Consider the following 23,514-nt stretch of genomic DNA (forward strand, 5'->3'; position numbering starts at 1 on the left):
TTGTGTCTGTATATGTGTGTGTGTGCGGGCAAGCGTGTGTGCCTGTGTGGAAATGATGTTCAGCCATCACAGTGGAATCTGGCCTCCATCAGCTTTAATTGCCATCCTCACTTTTGGGTAAATACATCTTCAAAACACCAACTTTGCCGCAGTGCTCCTTGGGTGTGAGTTGAGAGCTCTTACTTAGATTAGTGCACCAGGAGGTAAAGGTTTGATCTGGCTTCTTTCTCCCATGGTACCTCTGGCTGAATAATAACTGTTTTCCTTAGAAATCCAAATTGTTCTTTTGAACCAAAAGCTCCAGTCAGCCTCCTATTTTCCCTCTATTGCACAAAGCGAGTGCGTCCCCACAGCATTACAGTCACATTACACACACACTTTAAATACATCCTCCTCCCTTCTTCTGCTGGAAATGAAATGCAATTGCTGAGATGCCAGAAAGAAGTGTCAATTCTTTTTTTCACTTTGGCTCCCTGAGAGAAAGCGAGACTGAATGGCAAACAACCAATTTTGTAGATTAATAAGAAAACACATTTCATGAAATAAGATATTAATACAAAAAGCAGATGGAAGAAAATAATGCCACATCTCTTTTCTTAGCTCTTTTTTTATTAATCAGAGGCTACTTTCAATGATAGACAAATAAATCACAACCTACAGCAGGTTTTCATTCCCAGGCCTCAAAAATCAGACCTACTTTTTATTCTATTTGTCCAATCAGGCAGTGACAAACACTTTAGCTGCTTTTAAACATGCACTGTAGTCTGGAAATTCTAATGACATCATTTTCCAGAGGGGCTGTATGTGAGAATGCAATCTTCTGAGTCAGTTGCTCTGGAAAAGAAAAACAAAAAGGCAGGTGTCTGTGGCTCTTGCTGCACTGTAATAAACATGACCAATCATTGCATTCAGACTGAATGAAATTTGCAGGTGTACCTGTCTGTCACTAACCCACCTGCCTGCCTGTGTACACCCTGCCTGTGCTCTCACTGCACATGAGCATAGTCTTCAGCCTTTTTCAGAATATAGGACAAGATGGAGAATATCAGCGGATGTTCGCGACATAACTTAAGCTGTGCACTTTAGCTCCATCAAGTGTTTTGACCTTTAATCAATGATACAGGCCAAACATGAGACGCTGAGGCTATAGGTAAATCTGACTGGCTACTGGCTTGTATGGCAGTACTAGGAAAGCCATGTGGCCCACTCAGTAGATCAGACATACAGTAAATAGAGGCCATAGTCAGAAGTTAGCAAGCGAAAGGCAAAGTGCACATATAGGTATGAAGCCATTGACAGGCGACCAAAGACAACCTTACTATTGAATAAAATGATGGATTTCTATAGGCTTGCTGCAAAAAATGTGATAATGTAACAAAATATACAACATATGTCAAGAAGTTCTGATGCAGAAAATGACATAATAGACCTTTAACTCTTATCTGCCCAGGTATGCTTCCTGAAACAAGACCTGGTTGGCTCTATAAGAATAAGTGCATATGGGAAAAGTTTAGGATTCACACTCTGCTTCTGTCATCCTGTCACACCCAGTCTCTCCAGCCCAACCTACCTTCCAGAGTCACGTCTTTCCCAGCACGTTTCAGCGCCTGCACCGCCTCGTCGTGGGTCGCGTCCCGCAGGTTCATGCCGTTCACGGACAGGATGGCGTCCCCGACGTACAGAGCCTGGGTCTGGTCCGCTGCGAGCCCCTTGAAGATCTTGCTGATGAGGATGGGCATTTTGTTCTCCTTGCCACCCTTGATGCTGATCCCCAGCCCGCCGATCTCCTGCTTGCTCACCTTGACGCACCGCTTTCTGTTGGCGATTGCCTCGGGCACTCGCTCCGGGAGGTCCGTGAACGCGGTGCGCACGGTGTGGGGGCAGTTGTTGGAGTTGGTGTTGTTGTTGTCCAGGTAGGATCCGTTCGTGACACCGTTGGTGTTGACATTGTCGCACACGCCGTCGCTCTCCTCGCAGCTCAGTGTGAGCGCTTCCTCGTTTAAGTTGGCCAAAACTTTGTGCCACTGCTCCCGCACCAACACCTCCACGAATCCACTTTTTGGCACTCCAGAGGAAACCGCGACTACCACCGCCATCTTTGGAGCATTTCTCTCAAATACCATGCAACATGAGTTCCAAGCTCACACACACATACACTTCCACCACGCCGTCTCCGTGGCGCACAGGCTGGACTTTGCCCCTCAGAAGTTTTCTGCGGGACTTGTCAGGAGGCGTCCCGACCAACCAGCCCCGAGCCCTGTGGGCGCACGCTGCCCTCCGCTCCGCCCGCCTGCAGATCCTATCTGCTGGGTGGAGTTTGCTCCCACCGTCGTCAGCACAGATCCCATCTCCAGATCCTGCGTCTCTCAACATGTCATTTCTACACAACATGCGTTACGTAAAGAGAGATGCAGAGGTAAACACAAGAACCCCAAAAAACCTCTTTACGCAAGCCCAGCACTTTATCAGTTTCCCCTGCACCATGTTGATAACATATATGATTCATAAAGTTATGATGAAACATCCTGCTCTGTGAAGGAAGTGTGTTCGGAGAATAAAACCAGCAATATTGTCTATTGGTGCTCTGCTGTTGGTTGTTTTACCACGTTTGAGCTGCAGAACAGACAGAAAACGGGACGTTTCCATTAATACAATTTGATTTTAAGTAAATGTGCTAATTCAAAATTTCACTTAAACTAACTTCCCCGGTTTCCACTGTCCACTGAGCCGCACTCTGAGCTGTTTGGCCGAGTTCACGTTGTTGAAGTGCGCTTGGTTACGCGCGTAAAGGAATGCGCCTGTGCCGGTTTTGATGTTTCAAAAAGAGGGTGAGAGCTTTGACATGGAAAGACCCCCCCCCCCCCGAGGCTTCTGAGGCTTAACTCTCCACCTCCATTGACAATATTCATATAAATATTCTTCCAAAGGACACCGGCTCCAGGTCAGACCGTGTCATAGGGTTAGGGTTACAGTGGAGCTGCAGGGAGCCCGTATTCACCATGAGCTCTCTCTCTCTCTCTCTCTCTCTCTCTCTCTCTCTCTCTCTTCTGTGTGTGTGTTTGTGTCACCAGGATGTGATGATTTCTGGGGAAAACATCTCATATCAAGCATCAACTTGTACTTTAAAGGGATAGTTCACACAAAAATGAAATCCACTCATATAATTGAGGTAACTGGTGACCACCCCCCCCCCCCCCCCCCACTTCCATAGTGGTGAGTAGATAATGAGTGAATTTATATTTTGGGTAAACTATCCCTTTCACTCCACTCAGGTCTCTGGATTTAAGAGTTTCACTTTAAAGCGTCTCCTCCCTGATCGATGCAAAGATGCTGCACGTTGATCTGTTAGAAAGGTCGCTACGCCATCTAGTGGTGACTTGGTAAACTTACGTTCTCAAAAAACGTCCACTCAAGCAAATTAACTACACACAAATATTTGTTAAAAATAATTTTGACTGCAAGTAGGAAACAGTCAAAATTATTAATTCACCATGTGAAGAAAAAGTGAATGAAATGCTTTTGAAATATATATTTTTTCCTACCCAAAATATACTCTAAATATGTTCAGTTACTTCTCTCTCTATATATATTTATCTTTTTTCTATTTAATTTTACTATATTTTAGGTACTGTTTTGTTATTTTAAGTTTTCGATTTCGATTGTAAAAATCTGGAGTAATAATGGGATGAAAGATATAAAAACTGATCTTAAATATAAAAAAGAAATAAAGGCATTGTCTTGTACCTCACACACGCACACACATACACACACACAAATATATATATGTGTGTGTGTGTGTAATTATATATTTGTACCAGTACGGGAAGGTTACACAATTTATGAGCCAGTCTTTCTCACATTCCTGCCTTCATATGGATCATTGCTACTGGGCTGCACCAAAGAGGGTATTAGTTTATTTATGTTGAGAGAGAAACAGAAATAGGAAGATTATTTTGGTTTAATGAGGTGTGGGAGCTACATTTGATTTGTACTTTCATATGGAAATAGGTTATTAGATATAATGCACATTCTTTGTTGTGGTAATGACCTTCAGTACAAACATGCAAACAAACAGAGCATGCAATCTTATTAAAGGTGCATATTATTTAAAGCACGTTGATTAAACAATTGATTTCATGCACAGGTAGTAACACACACACACACACACACACACACACACACACACACACACAGACACAGACACACACACAAACACACACACACAAACACTCACACACACACGCATATGGCTCTGATGGCTTTGATGGCTCTGATGGCTCTGCTTAAATGGCTTTAATGTTGAACATTACATATACATGAGACCGCAGCTTCCTACTCACATCATTTCCAACTGGTCAGCGTGTAGCGAACCATTGTGAGTAGGAAAAGACTTCAACTAGCAACAAACAGCTAAGATTGCTCCTGAGTCAAACTGTTTGTCATGGCCAACAACGGAGAACATAAAGTTCACTACAACTGCAAGGATTGCCGGAAATTTCAACGAGATGTCAAATATCTTGAACATCTGTTGGACAAGGAGAGGGCCCGCGGTCGCCAACAACGACAGTTGAGACTCACTCTTTGCGAGGCGCTAGATGAGGCCAATGCAAAGTTGGCCAAAGTGCATCCTCGGGAACAAAACAACTGTGACAGGGATGGAGATACATGGCAGCCTGAGGAGGGTGACTTCAATGACACAATGCACCAGTCTGAGGTTTGGGACGAAGACAAGGATGCCCTCAGCACTGCAGAGATCCTCACTGAGACCACCAAGCAGAGCCAGGAGATCGACCTCCACAGATGTTACAAGGAGCTGCAGGAGGCTCAAAGATTCAACCAGCAGAGGTTTGCTGTGGAGCTGCAGGCTGAGAGGAGCAAAAATGAGGCTCTCATACATGAACTGGAGAAACTGAGAGCTTCAAACAAAGAGGTCATTGAAAAGTATGAAGTTGACAACCTCCGAGCCAAGCAGCAGGTCACCGACATGAGGGCTGAGCTTGCGAAAGCAGTTAGGTCTCAGATGGACACCTTCCAGGCTGAGCAGAACCTCATCCGTACACGGATCATGGAGGAGATGAGATGTCTCCGCAAAAAAGCTGCAGAGGAGAAAATGCTTCTGCAGAAAGAAGTGGAGGAAATGACTTCTCAACTCTCACTGATGGAGAGAGAGAATGAATCTCATACAATCAACCAGCAGAGGTTGGCTGTTGATCTGCAGGCTGAGAGGAGCAAAACTAAGGCTCTCCTGGATGAGGTGGAGAAACTGAGAGCTTCAAACAAGGACATCAGTGAAAAGTTTTTAGCTGAAGAACTCCGAGCCAAACAGCAGGTCACCAACATGACGGCTGAGTTTGAGAAAACAGTTAGGTCTCAGATGGACACCTTCCAGGCTGAGCAGAACCTCGTCCGTACAAGGATCATGGAAGAGATGAGATGTCTCCACAAAAATGTTGCAGAGGAGAAGATGCTTCTGCAGAAAGAAGTGGAGGAAATGACTTCTCAACTCTCACTGGAGGAGAGAGAGGATGTCAAGCATCAGGAGTGGCAGAAGGAAAAGGAGGAGGAGAAGCAAGAGGAGAAAGAGGGGGAGGAAGAGCAGGATAAGCAGAAGAAGCAGGAGGAGTCCCTCTCTGATGCTCTCCCTGCACCACAACCTGTGGAGACTGAGGTGTCTGACGAGACGCCCAAAAAGGAGAAGCGTTCAATCTGGAAAAAAATCAGACGGTGTCTGGGAGTGAGGAGGAGGAGGCAATAAGACACTGCACCTAACAACTGATTCACACCAGATAGTTGTTCACCTGTGCTCCTCCTGCATGAAATCATGTCTGAGAGGAGGAAATGAAAATGTTATATACTGTATATGTGATGTTATGCATATATGTAATATGATGCTCACAAATATTAAACATTGTATTATCTCATCCATATATATATTGCTTCATTTAGTAACAGTTCATTTGTTTTTCAGTCAGGTTTTCAACCTAAACGAATCTTAACATAAACCTGAACTTCAACCCAACCTCACAGACCTAGGTCCTCACAAAAGCAGCAATACCTGGACCACACACACACACACACACACACACACACACATAGCTCTGATGGCTTTGACGGCTGTGATGGCTTTGATGGCTCTGATGTCTTTGATGGCTCTGATGTCTTTGATGGCTCTGCTTAAATGGCTTTAATGTTGAACATTACATATACATGAGACCGCAGCTTCCTACTCACATCATTTCCAACTGGTCAGCGTGTAGCGAACCATTGTGAGTAGGACAAGACTTCAACTAGCAACAAACAGCTAAGATTGCTCCTGAGTCAAATTGTTTGTCATGGCCAACAACGGAGAACATAAAGTTCACTACAACTGCAAGGATTGCCGGGAATTTCAACGAGATGTCAAATATCTTGAACATCTGTTGGACAAGGAGAGGGCCCGCGGTCGCCAACAACGACAGTTGAGACTCACTCTTTGCGAGGCGCTAGATGAGGCCAATGCAAAGTTGGCCAAAGTGCATCCTCGGGAACAAAACAACTGTGACAGGGATGGAGATACATGGCAGCCTGAGGAGGGTGACTTCAATGACACAATGCACCAGTCTGAGGTTTGGGACGAAGACAAGGAGGCCCTCAGCACCGCAGAGATCCTCACTGAGACCACCAAGCAGAGCCAGGAGATCGACCTCCACAGATGTTACAAGGAGCTGCAGGAGGCTCAAAGATTCAACCAGCAGAGGTTTGCTGTGGAGCTGCAGGCTGAGAGGAGCAAAAATGAGGCTCTCATACATGAACTGGAGAAACTGAGAGCTTCAAACAAAGAGGTCATTGAAAAGTATGAAGTTGACAACCTCCGAGCCAAGCAGCAGGTCACCGACATGAGGGCTGAGCTTGCGAAAGCAGTTAGGTCTCAGATGGACACCTTCCAGGCTGAGCAGAACCTCATCCGTACACGGATCATGGAGGAGATGAGATGTCTCCGCAAAAAAGCTGCAGAGGAGAAAATGCTTCTGCAGAAAGAAGTGGAGGAAATGACTTCTCAACTCTCACTGATGGAGAGAGAGAATGAATCTCATACAATCAACCAGCAGAGGTTGGCTGTTGATCTGCAGGCTGAGAGGAGCAAAACTAAGGCTCTCCTGGATGAGGTGGAGAAACTAAGAGCTTCAAACAAGGACATCAGTGAAAAGTTTTTAGCTGAAGAACTCCGAGCCAAACAGCAGGTCACCAACATGACGGCTGAGTTTGAGAAAACAGTTAGGTCTCAGATGGACACCTTCCAGGCTGAGCAGAACCTCATCCGTACACAGATCATGGAGGAGATGAGATGTCTCCGCAAAAAAGCTGCAGAGGAGAAAATGCTTCTGCAGAAAGAAGTGGAGGAGCTGACATCTCAACTCTCACTGATGGAGAGAGAGAATGAATCTCATACAATCAACCAGCAGAGGTTGGCTGTTGATCTGCTGGCTGAGAGGAGCAAAACTAAGGCTCTCCTGGATGAGGTGGAGAAACTAAGAGCTTCAAACAAGGACATCAGTGAAAAGTTTTTAGCTGAAGAACTCCGAGCCAAACAGCAGGTCACCAACATGACAGCTGAGTTTGAGAAAAAAGTTAGGTCTCAGATGGACACCTTCCAGGCTGAGCAGAACCTCGTCCATACAAGGATCATGGAAGAGATGAGATGTCTCCACAAAAATGTTGCAGAGGAGAAAATGCTTCTGCAGAAAGAAGTGGAGGAAATGACTTCTCAACGCTCACTGGAGGAGAGAGAGGATGTCAAGCATCAGGAGTGGCAGAAGGAAAAGGAGGAGGAGAAGCAAGAGGAGAAAGAGGGGGAGGAAGAGCAGGAGAAGCAGAAGAAGCAGGAGGAGTCCCTCTCTGATGCTCTCCCTGCACCAGAACCTGTGGAGACTGAGATGTCTGACGAGACGCCCAAAAAGGAGAAGCGTTCAATCTGGAAAAAAATCAGACGGTGTCTGGGACTGAGGAGGAGGAGGCAATAAGACACTGCACCTAACAACTGATTCACACCAGATAGTTGTTCACCTGTGCTCCTCCTGCATGAAATCATGTCTGAGAGGAGGAAATGAAAATGTTATATACTGTATATGTGATGTTATGCATATATGTAATATGATGCTCACAAATATTAAACATTGTATTATCTCATCCATATATATATTGCTTCATTTAGTAACAGTTCATTTGTTATTCAGTCAGGTTTTCAACCTGAACTAATCTTAAACCTGAACTTCGACCCAACCTCACAGACCTAGGTCCTCACAAAAGCAGCAACACCTGGACCACACACACACACACACACACACACACACACACACACACACACACACACACACACACACACACACACACACACACACACAGACATAAGCTTTGTGTTGGTGGTGTTGGAACATGCTTTCTGGGGTAATTAAGAGAGCAAAGTGTCTTGCTCAAGAGCACGTTAGTGTTGGGGCAAGAGGGGATTCATGCTTCCTCGCTACATAGTTTTTGGAGAATTAATAAATCTCATGACCCAGTTTCTCTCTGCGTAAAGAAATACAGACTGCAGAACTTTATCAATCTGTATTCCAAGCACAACAAAACATAGATCAAATCATATCAGAACACACACAGTGGTTTACACTCAACCACACCTTCCAACGCTGAATGTGTTTGAAACTTCATTAATTTATGTAATGTTTAAATATAATCATAATATCATCTCAGTTATGCTGTAGTGGTTCATTAGGACTCAAAGATAAGCAAATAGGTAGAGGTGAGGTTTTTCTGTCCATGGTTCAGAGCAGCATTTAATATTGGCAGAAAATGCAAAACCACCAAATGAGGCAAAAGCGAACAAGTATCTTTAAAGCTGGCTGCACAATAGATGGCTTTACTGTTGAGCCGGTTCAGGGATTTGATACAGTTCTGCAGATACATAACAGTGGACAGTACGGGACACAGAGGAGATATCTGGATCTGAAACAGCAGACTGACGACGTGCATGTGCAAAGATGTCAAAAATATTATATGTAACAAAATGAATCAATGTATATGAATTGATCACTTTTTATAATGTAAATGTATTTTAATGTAAAACTATATCTATATGGAGTGCGAGTAACAGGATGCTGACTGCAGTTCACCGTATTTGCTGGTGGTGTCAAATATTTATTTTTTTCTTAATATATAAAACCTTTAATCTACTAATCAAAAAACACTTAAATTTTGCAATTATAACCAATGTTCTGGTAGAGCAAGGGCCTTGACTTTAGAATCTAAAAAGATGTAAAAACTCAAAACCTTTCTGGCAGCACTAGAGTATGAAGTGGTGGAAAGGCTTCATATTAAATGGATAAAAATAAAAGCAATCTGTACACATTGGTCATTCCTCAAAGTCTAATATTATCAGTTTCTAGCTGATTTAAAATTCAAGAACCATTATTAAGGTTATAAATTTATTGACAAAAGAGAGGATAGAAATGTTTCATTTGAGTAAACACTGAACCATTACACCTTTTGAAGTAAATTCTACCAAAAAGGAGAAATACTAATCGTTCAGTACTAAGTAGTACATGCTGTACTTTGCATTCCTGCTTCTGTCCAGTGTTGAGTAAACCTCGGCCTCCGTCTTCTGCTTCTTGTAATTCCTATCTTTACTCCACCAGATGTCCCCGGTCCTTATTTCTTCTCGTCCTCTGTCCCTCATAATCACCTGTTTCCCTCTGCCCTCTGACTCACTCCTTTAAACCTTCCACTTCCTCCAGCTCATTGTCACAGTATTTCCTGTGTATTAACCAGTCTCCTCTTTTGCATTCCTATTTGCCTGTACCATTCTGCAGGCTAATCCACCCACGTTGGCTAGAAACTAGTTTATTCACACACGCACACTGTCGGTACACTGTGACACACAAAGCGAATCAATGACACCACAAGACAAAGTAATTATCAAGTATTCGTCATAAGCTGCATTAAGGCTTAAAACATAGTGTAAATGATGCCATTTTGAGTCGATTATGAATGTCGGGGCTTCCGGACACTTGGATGACACCACAGGACCAGTATGGAGGCACGTTATGTTTTTCTTTTGTCTGAAGAATCGGTCCCCAGTTACTTCAATTGTATTGGATTTGGCTGCAATGCTGTTTTGTGTACTCAAACAATTCACCCCTTCAACCCCTCCATCTGTATAGTGGTGAGTAGATAATGACTGATTTTTCATCTCTCAGTGAACTATCCCTTTAAGCAGAAAGGAGGGGAAGTGTTGAGGAGGAGCCCTGCAGTATTTACAGAGAAATGAAACCACTAGTTCCCTCAAATAACAGTGGAGTTGTGCTAAAACACACACACAACAGAGCTGAGCTTCCATATCCAAGCAGGTAAAGTTCAACTCATGATAATGTTCTGATGTTATAGAATATTTACAGCTTCATGTTACAGGTTATGAGGTTTTTAAATCCAGAGACTGAAATGACTGGTTGCTGTTTATCAACTTATTGACAAGGTTTTGATTTTTATGAAACTTCAGTTTGCTACGTCATGAGTCATACCAGACATTTTATGATCTGTTTGCTATCATATAAAATCCGATCTGAAATCAGTTTTTATATTGTTCATGCTGTTTAAAATGGCCACTCCCAGAAGTAAAAAAAAGCCATTTATATTTGCTCATATCACATATGAAAGATATTATATATTAATAGATATTACATACAGTGAAAGTGTTCATGTACTTTGTGATGTTTATCCCGTTACAGAAATTGTGTGTTGCTGTTAGTTATATTTATTTAGAAGTGAATGATTTCAACTAGTTATTTTTTATGAAACCCCAGTATGACGAAAATGACTTAGTGATCTATTGCCAACAGAAAAACTTTGTCTAACATTAATTAATCTGCAGTGTAAATAGTTCCACTCGTCTTTGTGAGTCATGATTTTTTGTGTAAATTGGCTCAAACAAAAATCAATAAATGATCTATGTTTCGTAGACTCTCCTCTAAATATGGCCTCAGGCAGTGGTTTGTCTGAAGATCAGTTCATGTGCTCCATCTGTCTGGACGTCTTCACCGAGCCAGTTTCTATCCCCTGTGGACACAACTTCTGCAAGAACTGTATCAGCAGGCACTGGCAAGGCAAGGAGCATTGTCAGTGTCCGCTGTGCAACGAGAAGTTCAGCAAAGGGCTCAAGCTCTGTGTAAACACAGGATTCAGGGAGGTGGTTGAGAACTTCAGGACACAAAGTTTTACACAATTTAAGAACGATGTCCTCGTCAAAGCTGGACAGGTGCCATGCGACTGCTGCACTGGCAACAAGTTCAGAGCCACGAAAACCTGTTTGATGTGTCTGGCCTCTTATTGTGAAACACACCTTGAGCCTCACCTGAGAGTTGCTACATTAAAGAAGCACAAACTGGTCGATCCTGTGCAGAACCTGATGAGCAAAGTGTGCAAGGAGCATAACAGGATGTTAGAGCACTTCTGCAGGAATGACCTGACCCGTGTTTGTGTCCAGTGTACAGAACATAGAGGTCATGATACGGTCCCTATAGAGGAAGAGTACGAAAAGATGAAGGCTCAGCTGGAGCAGAAGAAGGAGGAGGTGCAGGAGATGATACAAGAGAGACAAAGGAAGGTCCAGGAGCTAATAGATGACATGGACACGAGGAGGCAAACCAAAGATGAAGCAAAGGTGAACAGTGCTCAGGTCTTCACTACTTTGCTAGTGTCTATTGAAAGAGGCCTGTGTGGGCTAATGAGGGAGCTTGAGGAGAAGCAAAGAGCAGCAGAAAGACAAGCTGAGGTGCTGGTCAAAGAGCTGGGGAAAGAAATCATCGAGCTTCAGAAGAGAATCACTAAGCTGGAGAGCATCTCACACACTGAAGACCAACTCCAGCTCATCAAGCGCTTCCGGTCCTCCTCCTCCTCCTCCCTCCCACACACAAAGAACTGGGGGGACGTCAGAATCAGTGGCCAGCACCGTGTGGAGGATGTCAAGAGAGCGCTGACGGAGCTGGAGGAGACGCTCGCAAAAGAGATGGAGCGAGCTTGTCGAGAATTCAAGGCTAGTTGTAATGAAATCCTTGATGAAAAAACTGAAAAATGGATCGACACACACACAGACCTAGACATGATACCCGAAGGCATAAAGTTGGAAGTGATCCGGCAGCGGTTTGAGGTGGACATGACATTTGATCCGTGCACTGCAAATGATCTGCTCCTGTTTTCAGAATGTTTAAAACAAGTGCAAACTTCTCATATTTGGTGGATTGGAAATACCCCGCAGAAGTTTAACAGATATACCTACGTGTTGGGGAATAAGGGCTTTACTGAAGGCAGATTCTACTATGAGGTGCAGGTCACAAGGAAGACCGGATGGGATTTAGGAGTAGTTAGAAAGTCGGTGCGTGGGAAGAAAACAATCACACCAAACCCGAGGAACGGGGTCTGGATCATTAGAATGAAGAATACCAAAATCTCAGCTTTGAAAAATGTCCCTTTCAACCTCCACTTGACGAACAAACCGAAGACGATTGGGGTGTTTGTGGATTATGAGCAGAAGCTGGTGTCCTTCTATGATGTGGACACTGCGACTCTGATCTACTCTTTTACCAGCTGCACATTCAATGAGAAAATCTATCCATTCTTCAGCCCCGGTCTCCCTGATGATGGTATAAATTGTGCCCCCCTGGTCCTCTCACCAACCACCCTCAAAGCCTCGACCATCAAATCAACCACGCAGGAAATGGACAAATTCTATGCCCTGATTATTTTTCTTGTTGCTGTGTTATTTAATTTCGGAGGGTGGCTGAAATCATTAAGTTGAGCTGGTTGTTCACTAAACAGGTTAATGGTTTGATCCCCAGCTCCTCCATTACCTGTTCCAAAGTGTCTATGGTCAAAATACTGACCAAAAATTCTACATGACAGTTGTGCCTGCAATGTGTGTCTGTTTGTATTTTGTGAGGAGAAATATTCACCTTCTGTGATAAAAGATGTAGTCGGACTCTAAACAGTGTCCAGGGAACAGAGGACAGAGTCTTGGAAACCCCATTGACCTGTTATGTCATCAGACGATAGACGATGAGCTCCGAGATTGCCAGATCTGTAAAGTGAAATGACTGCAAATACTTTCTGTCTCTTTACATGCTGTCTTATTTTGTTGTACATCATGTTGCATGTTTATTTTTCACACTATCACACTAATCATGTACATTTAACAAAATCTGTCAAATCAGATTAAACTGTTTTTCACAATGATGGATGTACTTCTCCTTCCAGTCACACATTCTTCTGACACTTCAACATGACAATATATTTTATAGGGACAGTGTGTAAATCCCAATGAATAACTATCATTATTCAGACTTATTATGCTTGCTTTTGCTGTTGAATTGTTTGATTCACAATTTACATAAAGTTTGCCTCTAATAACGAAACATGATGTTGTCATTCATTTCAGGTTGTTGTCATTTCTGAATTTAATGAATGTCTCCTATGAGTAGAGTACACCCAGAGCTCTGAAGGCACCTCCCTGCTCCACCTGCTCCTTTGACTCCAGGCATTTAAAGGGTTGGACTCTGGATTCTTGCATTCCTTTTTGCATACATTTCTTTTATTTTAAGCTTATTTTCAGACTAATGGTTGTTTCAGTTGCTTGTTGTTTGGGTGCAACCTGCTCTGATGGGGCAGCAGTGTCAAGTGGGGGTATGGTGAGTCAGGTAGGTTGGGAGGTTCAGGATTAGATTTACAAATCACTTCCTAATAACTTAGTTGTAGGCAGCATCCTCCCATAAATGTGGGGCAGGACTCAAAGACTTGTATGCAAGCATCAGATTGCGATGAAATGTATTGTCTAAAAAACTAGATCAGTCTCTCACTGAGATCACAGCACTGACTGACTCATATACAATCCAGGCCAGCTGTTCTATCACTCATGCCAAACATAATCAAGGAGTGCACAACATATAATCAGGCTCCAATACATTTGGGTCCTCAGAAAAGTGTGAAAAGGAAAATTGGACTGCACAAGTCCAGACGTACAGAACCTCACAGTCTACTATTACAAGTTGAAGGATGGAATTCATTTCTTGTCTCTTTAAGAGTGAAATTAAAGAGCAGCTGAGACTAAAGAGGTGGAGAGCTGGGGCGTCCTCAAACCAGGTCTGTGTTTCAAACCCCTGCTCTTTCGGTCTGCACTCCAAAATGTTCTTAGCCAAGATACTGACCGAAATTCCCCGACAGCTGTGCCGAAAGTGTAGGAATGGTGTGTGTTTGAATGAAACTTTTACTGAAAAGCTCTTTGAGCGGTCACCTATACAGTTCATTGACTAAATACTATAATAGAGTGGTATAATAACATGCTGACAGAACCACAGTAAGAAGAGTCTGAAATAAAGCAACACATAACCAAAAGTTATCTGATGAAATGATTCATTCCTATTCAAATTGAATAATCAAATCCTCAAATTACACATAAAAACAGTGGAGTTAAACCTGCAGGTATTCATTTATATTTATTTCTACTTGTTCAAAGTTAAAGTAGAAAAACCTGCTCTGCTGTAGAGAGAATATTTGTGAAGTGAGTCATTGCATTTCAGTGGCAAAGTCATCAAAATGTTCCTGTGACGTTAACTCTTTAGGAGCAGAGAGTGTATTTCTTTTGTCTCTCTCAATTTTTAGTGTGAACTGTGCAGTCCCATTCCTCTTTATGACTACAAACACACACACAATATGTTCAGTCCTTCTCTCGACTATTTAAATATGAAAAGAAACAAAACCGACCCTTTCATTGATCAGAGACATGGATCCTCTTTATTCAGAAAGGGACTGTTATGAGAAGAGGAGGTAACATAAAAACCAGATGATTTTGGTAAATAAAGTTGTTTGGTTTATTTTGAAACTCGGTTTTCCGATTGTAATGACAGCACAGGTACGTGACTGAACAGAAAAACAAGCTGAAGGGAATGATTTCAAATCAAACAGACAAAGATAACACAAAACCTAATGCAAACTAAAATGAATATAAATCCTCCTTAAACAATACAACTGATTCCCAATCAAAAGACAAACAACAAAAGCAAATAGCACCCTACTTCTAATGTCTCTAATATAAATACTCAAATACACAATTCTGGTCTGCCAGCAAATAGTATCTCTCAGTAACAGATGTAATATCAATAGAGGGCTGTTCACACACACAATACACAGCTGCCCTGTGACACAGCTGAACAGAATTTATGCCTCCGCCTTTAAATGCTTCCTGATGATTTGAGGCTTGAGGTTGATGCCGCTCCAATCCGGATCCTTGTCTTCAGCCATGGAGGAGGAGCCTCTGCCAGGCTTCCACCATACACAGAGATGGAGACACAGAGAGACACAATACACACTGACATGGACAGGGGACGGTTACGGCCGTAAAAAGGCACACACAGGTACATGCTATTTAAAAAGAATTGTATTTATTTTGAGATCAGATATTCACATGAACATATGCACCAGGGGCAGACCCAGGGGTGGGGCCAGGGGTGGGCTGAAAGGGCTGAAATCTGATGGGCCCTTGTCTGTAGTCTTATAGTCACTTCCTAACAAACTAACAGAGCTAACAGTAAACAAGGAATAACTTAAATGTGCACCTAACTGAATCAGGAGTTGTGCATGGTTGTTGAAAATGTGAAAATTGTGGTGCTGTTATGTTCCCAGATTTAGATAAATCCTAGATCCTAGATCTGCGCCAAACAAACAAATAAACTGACAGAGGAAAACACATCCTCTGCCCGAAGTAATCACAGATAATATTGCACAAGACAAAGGTCTGCAGCCACAGCAGCTTAGCGAGGCTGAACTTTGATGCAACTTGCTGACAATCAGGAGGATAACAGTGACTGTGGTAAAATGTTGATGTTTAGCAGTTATTTAATTTGATATCTGTACAAAATTGTATTACAATCCCTCTGTCAATGCCATATTTCAAACAGGACTGTTGCCTGAATCCACATCACAAGCGTCTATCTTTCATATATTTGAACTATTTCTCTGGCTTTATAATCTGAACATATTTACACAGAGTGCAACACAAGAATAAGATTCAAATCCTAGATCCACAAACGTAACCAACTAACAACACATCTGTGCTCGGCAGAAACCTCCACATGTGTGCAACCAGATGTGTTGACCATAGTTTTAGTCCCCCGCTGATTCCAGCACACTGATGAGCTGAGGTTTCCATTGAGGAGCTATTTTAAGAACAAGGAGCAATTCTACAGGGGGATAAGAGACAGTTTCCATTGTAACCCTCCAGGTGGGGTTCACTGAGAGTGGTCAGAGGTCACCACCCACTGTCAGTCGGGCCTCGGGGGGGGTTTGGTGGTAGTCTTTTGGTCCCATTTGATGGCTTCAACATCCGTGTCTGTTAAATGGGAATCCACAGGAAGAGGTCTAGCCCAAGCACACCCAACAGGCTAAAACCTCCATAGCACATCCATGAAAACTATATTTGTGGCACAACAGTGCGATGTAGGCAATGATCAGCCACACAACAAGCAGCCCAGGAAGCCATTAAGGCTTTTTATCCCCCTCGTCTATTTATTTGCTTTTCCCTCTCAGCTGCATCTTTTAGTCCAATCATTCCAACTCTGTTTTTCACTGCCTCTCCCTGTTCACCTCAGTTCAAAGTCTGATTACCTCCATCAAGGAAGTTACGATTGCCCCTCTCTTTGTTTGCAAAAACTTGAAAACCAACTTTGTCAATACTTGGTGGAACATGGGCCAAGAGAGCCCCAATAAATGTCTCCTTCTATCCAAAGCACCTAATTCATTGTTCTTCTTCCATGGCATCATACTATCTTCTATGGTCTAAGTGCCAAGGTCTATTCCTCATTCACAATTAAATTAATTTTCTCCTGATTGTTTTCTACTGGTTTTATTGAACTTATGGGGACTATTACAAAGTCTCTCCACTCAAAAACAAACCATCACTTCAATCAGCCAAGTTATCTGCACCTACACTGTGTCTTGATATATACACTTCCTGCTGCTCCCTCCCCACCACCTGCATCAATGAAAATGTTTTACGATAAAAGGACAAGTAAGAGATTTAAACCTTAATACAAAAAATACATTTTTATTTATGTTGACGTTTGCAGATACAGAAATAAGCAGTCTGACGTATAAGTGAAAAAAAACAATATATACAATTACGTTTCTACCAATTAACACTGTGTATTTGATACACACTCAGTCAAACTATACAGAAAGTATTTACAAAACCTTTGTCATTATACAAACAGCTGTTGTTTATGTGCACTACTTTTAACAAAAAGCGTATTAATATCTAACAACATACATGTTGTGTTTTCATTGCTGGCGATATATTCATTATGCAGGAGTAGGATATTAAGCAGATGTTAGGAATGACACCAAGTCACCACAGTGACTTCTCTTTCATAGATTGAGCCCTTCGTTGGGACCAGGTCAGAGTTTACAGTCCAGTTATTTCAAAAATGTGACCCATGGTTGGAAGGTTCCCACAGCAGTGCCATTGAAAGGTAAAAGCTCACGTTAAGCTCGTATATTTCCTTTGCCTTCATGCTGCTGTTTCAGTTTTATCAATGTCATCATTATTTACTTTTTTGTAGATTAAGGTGACAAAATGTCACCGTACAGCAAGTGATGGAATCAAAAGACACACAGTACATGAAGCTGTTGGCTGCCAAAGCTTTCTTCCTTATTTATTTAGGTTGAGCACAACTATGCTCAACTTGATCCCCAGAAGTGGAGAGAATCACTATGTCTCAAGATTTAAGTGCTTTATTTAGCAATAGTAGATATGACACACATTTTTCCTAGAATGATCCAAGATTAAATCCCTCTGTGGATATAGAGCTATTTAATTCTCTATGATCTTTTCCTTAAATGCATGTCATACTTTATAGGCCTACATACTGTTTATATGATGTTGTGGACACTCTCCATCTAATATCTTAATCTAAAGTTTTGAGTTAATGCAACTCATGTTTGTAAAATAAAGGATGCTACCATCCATGTAACAACCTCGAAGAATCCCTGTTTTTAGAGACACCGTCTTCACCGACAATCTGGATTGACTGTACATTACAATCTTATGTTGACCTATAACCTCATGCCGCTGTATCCCAGCTCTGACGGCTGCCACACGGCATTCTCTCTGGGGCAGTGGCTGTGACAAACGCAGGTAAGGATCGCCATGACTGGCCTCCTGGCAATTTTACCATTAGCACACTGGAAATCCACCAGAGCAGTTTTGGTTCTGTGGGGGGTACAGCAGCGGCCGTCTGTGCAGGAGCCACAGTAGCGCGGCTTGTAGGCCTGGACGCTGGTGCAGTTCTTATAGGAGAGGTGGGAGGCTTGGTCGCTCCTCACCATCCTCTGGCACTTGCTGCCTCTCTGCAGGGAGAGAATGAGCAATTCAATGACTGAATGAAAAGTACAGGAGCTTACAATACATTCTCATGCAACTGGCATAGAATTAAGCTGAAGCAAATGAAGAAACTCATTCATAAATGATGCAGCAAGTAAGTTCTCAAAAGAAAAAGTGACCTTCAGCTGAGTCAGCAGTGTCTGCTCCTGCAGGTTGTCGCAGGGTCTGATCATACACAGTCGGCTCTGCTTCACCATCTCGCACCGACGGTTCTTATTGGTCACTCTGGTGGACACCCCCATGCCACAGCTTTGGGAGCAGGCGCCCCACTCTGTGGTCTGCTCGATGCAGTTCAGGCTGAGGTCCCAGCTGTCGAGGCCCACTGTCTCTTCCTGACGATAGGCTAAAGGGATGCAGATAGAAGGACAGAGGAATATGGGTTAGAGCGGAAAAAAGACATCTCCAGATCGGAAAAAAATTCAAAAAGTTGAAGCTGTTAAGTTTAAAATTTTAAAGTGAACAAATCCAAGATTATTATAGTTGTACAATATTTAGAAATGAAAACTCTGCAGTAGAAATTATGCAGAACTCATTATCTTGATGGGTAAATCCTCTTGAAGCAAAGGTTTATGAGCAAATTCTGAGAAAACCAGTAGGCAACATGATCCTCTCTTCTCTCTCTCATGCCTTATGAGAAGAGAGGATCTCTTTCCCTTGGATCCTGCTCCCTAACCTCAGAACAGGTCAGTGAAATGTACATAACCTTTTAACTCGGTCTCACACTGGAGTGAGACTGTAGCTGTGATAGCATGTGTGTCTCTGTCTGTATGTTCAGCTCGTATGGTCCATCTCATCTCACTCCACTCACCTGCCATGGCAAAGCCACCCAGTGCACTGGCCTTGGCTTGGGGCTCGCACACCCATTTCTCGCAGCACTCCCCAGGTACTTGGATCTTCCGTGGCATGGGGCAGTCGGGCCCAGGCAACATCACATCCAAGTTGCAGCGGGGCAAGCAGGCGATCTGTCCGTCACGACACACACACTGGTACTTACAGCTGGGGAAGAAGGTCTGGCCGTTTTGGTAGACGGAGCCACCCAAAACACACACATTTCCCTTATGAGCTGCAGGAAAGAGAGAAAGTCAGTAGAATTATTTTCTTTCATGTTCTATGTACTTAACATAGTGTTTCCCTCGTTCTGGACATCTTGTATGCATTTGTGAATGAGAGCTCCAACAACAGCTCACTCACCTGCACAGACGCCGGTCCTCTTGTGAACATCAGCTGTGTAGTCACACTGCAGCCCTTTACGTGTGTCACAGGGGTTCATCTCAGAGCAGACCTGTCCGTTCTGACGGGCGCACACCAGGCAGCAGGCACAGTCGTCCAGGATCAGGGGAACCCCAGGGAGACACATGGGGGGCTCCTTAGGACACAGGCATCTCCGAGGACATGCCTGGGACCAGACGACTGCAATGACCTGAGTGGGAGAGAATCAAATTTGCTTTGTTAATGTTATCGTATCACTTAAGACCAATTAATACGACTGATTATTGACAACTGGAATTAAATATTATGTATTAGAAATGTGCATGTCTAAGCTTAATGCAAATCCTTACTATTAACTTAATTATTCTTTATTTTAAACAGTAAAGTGTCTTTTCAGCTGACAGAACGCAGTACTTTATTCATACAAATATGTTTTTTAGAAAAATCACAGAATAAAAAAGAAAATATTTTGTAAATAATGTGAAGAAAATGTGTAATTAACAGAATGGCAAACAAAAACTTCAGTAAACTTCAATGACATTTACTCAGGGAAACGTATCTTTGATGCAAGGAAACATGTTTTGCATTACTCAAATTGAATCAGGATAGTGAAAGCTTTGTGATTTTAGTTTGTCTCATAAATAAAAGGAAACATCATCTTTATTTCTTTTAAATCTTATAGGTCTCTGCTAAAAGTCAATATAGAGGCTTTAACAGTAAAGGCAAAATTTAGAAAATAAAACTTTGCCACCATTTAAACCAGGTGCTTCAATAAAAAAATATAAAATATTCAGTTATGGTTTTAATTCTTACCTGTACTGTTAAAAAAAAGAAAAATAGAGCTCCATTTGAAAGACTGGAAATATTCATGTTGAAGAAGAGCAGAAGCAAAATATATCTGCAGTCAATTAAGGATCTGATGTGAGTCCTTTGGTTCAGGGTGAAGCGCTCACCCCTCTCTGGCTGTGATGTAGCAGAAGGTTGTACTGTCTTTGTCGTTCTGGCTCAGGACTGCAGGGATGAGGACCTTATATAGCGGAGCTGTCCTGCTGGCACCATGACGACAAACAAGAAGGAATGCTGGAGCGAGTGTTGGAAGAAGATGAGAGTCACATTTTATTGTGAGATCCTGTCAAAGAGGGCACCACATAAACACAGAGAGGTTTCACACTTTACAATTTAACAATTATATCTGATTATATTTTTTCTATTTTAAATCCACATTTATTATATTCATGGTATCTATTTTAATACTAATTGCTGTAAATTATATACTTGTACATTCTTTAATCAGTCAGTACAACTCACTTTATATCATAAACATTTTCTTAATCAAGTGTTATTTCTGTCATTTTATTACATGGGTCTCTTTATTCCCAGCCGACACTGGGTGGTGACCCTATGACCTCTTTCCAAACCCCACCTGGGAGGTCACAGCGGAAAAACCTTCTTGTTCCCAGGAGAATTGTTTCTGCTTCCTAAAATAGAAACACAGTCGAACACTGTGGTCGACACATCTGGTCCTAGATGTGTAATGGTTTCTCCCAGGCAGAGGTATGTGGACAGATTTCAGGAGGAAGCTGTCGGGATCTGTGAGTTTTGATTCTATTCCTCCAAAAAAGTGAGATTTACATGGAATATATGATCAAATAGAAATCCTGATAAAAAACTTATCAAATAAATCTCCTATTTGTAAAACAAAAATATCTGTTTCCTCACCTGTATAAGAAACTAATTCTAAAAAATAATGACAAAGTAAATAACCACTGAACAAAGCAATTAAAAAATGAAATTGAGAATTGTGGCAGAGTAGAGTCTAAGAGTATTTGAGGATTGAGATGAGTGTGAATGTTCATTTTTGCATTGTTTGTGTGTTTCCAAGTTTCACATAAGGAACAAACCTATTATGTTATATCACATCTACAGATTATATTTCAAGTTTATCTGGGACACAGGTGTAAAACTATTAAAACTAATACAGTAGTCATGTTATGAATCTGTCCTCCACCAAGGTTCAGTTAATGTTTTAGAGAGGCAGCAACAATTACGGTTTTGTTTAAATATATTGTGTTAATGCGAGAAAGGCTTTTAATCAATGACTCAACATCACGGCAAACAACATTTAAAACCCAACCATCCCCTTTCCAAGTTACTTTTCTCAAATAAAGAATATCAAAATGTTTGTGAAGGTAGAATTAAGTGTATATAGCTACTTGTACCTAATGCTCATGAGAGGTTTTAAAATTTATTTTCATTTAACATTTTGAATACAAAAAATATATAAAAATACATCAACACCGAGGACAGGACTAGAAAATAACCTTGACCTGTAATCATTTGGTTGCACCCACCGCTATCAGTTGCATTCATGGCCATGTTTTTTATCTGTTGCAATAACATTTCTAGGTCTTGGCAAAGTCCGGTATCTAAAATATGTGACATAGAAACTATTTGGAGCACCGCTTCAGGCCAGCAATTTTTGAAATAAAAATGATTTATCCAAGACACCTATATTAATGAAACATTTGTCATCCACACACTTTTCTGTCCTGTCCTTCCATCTTCAAGAGAAAGAAAGTGAGGTTTGGAATGTTAGGAGGATGACTTTGTAAATGACCTGTGATTCCAGCAGTGGATGGCTCTGCCAAAATCTTGATTGAGTGTTGTTCAAACAGTTTGCAGGTGGAAGTTGAAGAATGTCAAACTTGGCATGGCTGTGTTTGCAGACTGTCTGGATCTATCCTCTTTTACAGCGTCTATTGAACAATTCTTCAATAGTCACTCACTGTCAGGGGAAAGGTGAATTTGGTTCTCTATATTCATCACACAGGAACTTGTACAACTGATCTGAAAGCTAATGGATGAATTGTGAATAGTGAAAATATACAAATGTATATACTGGAAAACTTAAGGTTACAGGTTTATTTGCTGTGTGACAGCTTGGCACAGTGTGGCAAACTGTGATATCTCCCAGGAATGAGGTGGGAAGTCTGCATACGTACATTCATGGTATCTGTGAAATATTTTTACTACTCTAAAGAAGAGAGAGTTACATATGAAAGAAAACAGACAGAAGTACATGGATCGAGATGGTGTAATAACAGGAAGAGAGGGCACTAGCACCTTAAAGAGAGTCTGTCTCTTCTGTCTACGGGGGGTCTGTGGTGGCACCAGCGCTTGTTGAGATTTCAGACATCCACATCATAATTATTTAAGAAAAGTTAAATCCAGATATGAAGAGATCTCTTGGATGAGAGGTGAAATGTCTCCCAAGTATCTACAACCACGTCCAGTTGTCCTTGATTTAACATTTTAGTTGTCACCTCACTCGTCTTCTAGGTGGTGAAAATTCACTTCATCCTGCCGTGGTAGGAAATGTTTCAGTACCACTTTACATTGAGGTTTGACACAGTCCTCTTTAAACAAAGACAGATCACACAGTCGGTCTGTCGGCCTGCGGGTTGTCAGTGTTGGACTTGGCTCTCTGGCTTCAAGGCTTTTGCCAAGTGGTCAGGCCACACAGTGGCTGCCGCCTCTGAGAGCTCACCAAGATTTGCTCATAGTTTACATGCACAGTCCAACTACATTTTACAACAGATCATACACTAACATTTGTGGTCAGCAGTCTGTGTGGCACAGTCGGTCGAAGTTTAAGCATCTTCTTTGCACCTTTTTTATCTTATAATGTTCTAGTCAAATCTAGGAACTTAGATTTTGTGATATCCTCTAACAGATTTTAAAGCTTTCTTTGTAGTAACAGTTTATGGTCAACATTATGCTTTCTTGAGTTGCAGGGGACTCAGACCGAGGGAGTGAGCAGCAGAAAGGTGGAGGCTGTCGAAAAAGAAAAC

The 23,514-nt window shown here is 42.0% G+C and overlaps 5 protein-coding genes and 1 long non-coding RNA gene across 6 annotated transcripts in view; 3 read left to right on the forward strand and 3 right to left on the reverse strand.

Moving 5' to 3' along the window:
- The window catches only part of sntb1 (syntrophin, basic 1), a 35,954-nt gene extending 32,937 nt beyond the window's left edge, over nucleotides 1–3,017 (reverse strand). Inside the window, exon 1 of the mRNA XM_069537119.1 lies at nucleotides 1,571–3,017. Coding sequence (XP_069393220.1) covers nucleotides 1,571–2,123 — 553 coding nt within the window. The 5' untranslated portion in view covers nucleotides 2,124–3,017. The remainder of the gene's footprint in view (nucleotides 1–1,570) is intronic.
- On the reverse strand, nucleotides 590–1,554 carry LOC138413502 (uncharacterized). Its single transcript, XR_011245857.1, has 2 exons — nucleotides 956–1,554; nucleotides 590–834 (listed from the first exon to the last, which is right to left on the reverse strand). It is a non-coding gene; the product is annotated as an uncharacterized lncRNA (long non-coding RNA).
- Nucleotides 3,018–4,441: 1,424 nt separating the features above from the next.
- LOC138413553 (golgin subfamily A member 6-like protein 7) lies at nucleotides 4,442–5,755 on the forward strand. Its single transcript, XM_069537624.1, has one exon. It carries the CDS (start codon nucleotides 4,442–4,444, stop codon nucleotides 5,753–5,755), a length of 1,314 nt encoding a protein of 437 aa, XP_069393725.1.
- A 577-nt stretch (nucleotides 5,756–6,332) lies between these two features.
- On the forward strand, nucleotides 6,333–8,000 carry LOC109635697 (trichohyalin-like). The gene has a single exon (XM_020097051.2). The coding sequence runs from the start codon at nucleotides 6,333–6,335 to the stop codon at nucleotides 7,998–8,000; it is 1,668 nt and encodes a 555-aa protein (XP_019952610.2).
- A 2,231-nt stretch (nucleotides 8,001–10,231) lies between these two features.
- Nucleotides 10,232–13,436, forward strand: LOC109631995 (E3 ubiquitin-protein ligase TRIM39-like). Its single transcript, XM_020091084.2, has 2 exons — nucleotides 10,232–10,379; nucleotides 10,989–13,436. The coding sequence occupies exon 2, from the start codon at nucleotides 11,003–11,005 to the stop codon at nucleotides 12,821–12,823; it is 1,821 nt and encodes a 606-aa protein (XP_019946643.1). The 5' UTR covers nucleotides 10,232–10,379; nucleotides 10,989–11,002; the 3' UTR covers nucleotides 12,824–13,436.
- A 3,667-nt stretch (nucleotides 13,437–17,103) lies between these two features.
- Nucleotides 17,104–20,655, reverse strand: ccn3 (cellular communication network factor 3). The gene is made up of 5 exons (XM_020091216.2): nucleotides 20,477–20,655; nucleotides 19,646–19,874; nucleotides 19,263–19,517; nucleotides 18,574–18,797; nucleotides 17,104–18,420 (listed from the first exon to the last, which is right to left on the reverse strand). Exons 1-5 carry the CDS (start codon nucleotides 20,531–20,533, stop codon nucleotides 18,127–18,129), a joined length of 1,059 nt encoding a protein of 352 aa, XP_019946775.1. The 5' UTR covers nucleotides 20,534–20,655; the 3' UTR covers nucleotides 17,104–18,126.
- Nucleotides 20,656–23,514: the final 2,859 nt, after the last annotated feature.

Source organism: Paralichthys olivaceus, chromosome 13 (genome assembly GCF_024713975.1).
Source record: "Paralichthys olivaceus isolate ysfri-2021 chromosome 13, ASM2471397v2, whole genome shotgun sequence".
In the NCBI taxonomy this organism is placed as follows: domain Eukaryota; kingdom Metazoa; phylum Chordata; class Actinopteri; order Pleuronectiformes; family Paralichthyidae; genus Paralichthys; species Paralichthys olivaceus.

What these genes read in the sequence shown, in the direction of transcription:
- LOC138413553 (XM_069537624.1), top strand. Translation starts at nt 4,442, where the DNA reads ATGGCCAACAACGGAGAACATAAAGTTCACTACAACTGCAAGGATTGC.
- LOC109635697 (XM_020097051.2), top strand. Translation starts at nt 6,333, where the DNA reads ATGGCCAACAACGGAGAACATAAAGTTCACTACAACTGCAAGGATTGC.
- LOC109631995 (XM_020091084.2), top strand. Translation starts at nt 11,003, where the DNA reads ATGGCCTCAGGCAGTGGTTTGTCTGAAGATCAGTTCATGTGCTCCATC.
- ccn3 (XM_020091216.2), bottom strand. Translation starts at nt 20,533, where the DNA reads ATGAATATTTCCAGTCTTTCAAATGGAGCTCTATTTTTCTTTTTTTTA. An exon ending in GGGTGGCTTTGCCATGGCAG is followed by an intron (nt 18,798 to 19,262) that starts GTGAGTGGAGTG and finishes GCATCCCTTTAG; the next exon opens with CCTATCGTCAGGAAGAGACA. An exon ending in CACTGCTGACTCAGCTGAAG is followed by an intron (nt 18,421 to 18,573) that starts GTCACTTTTTCT and finishes CTCTCCCTGCAG; the next exon opens with AGAGGCAGCAAGTGCCAGAG.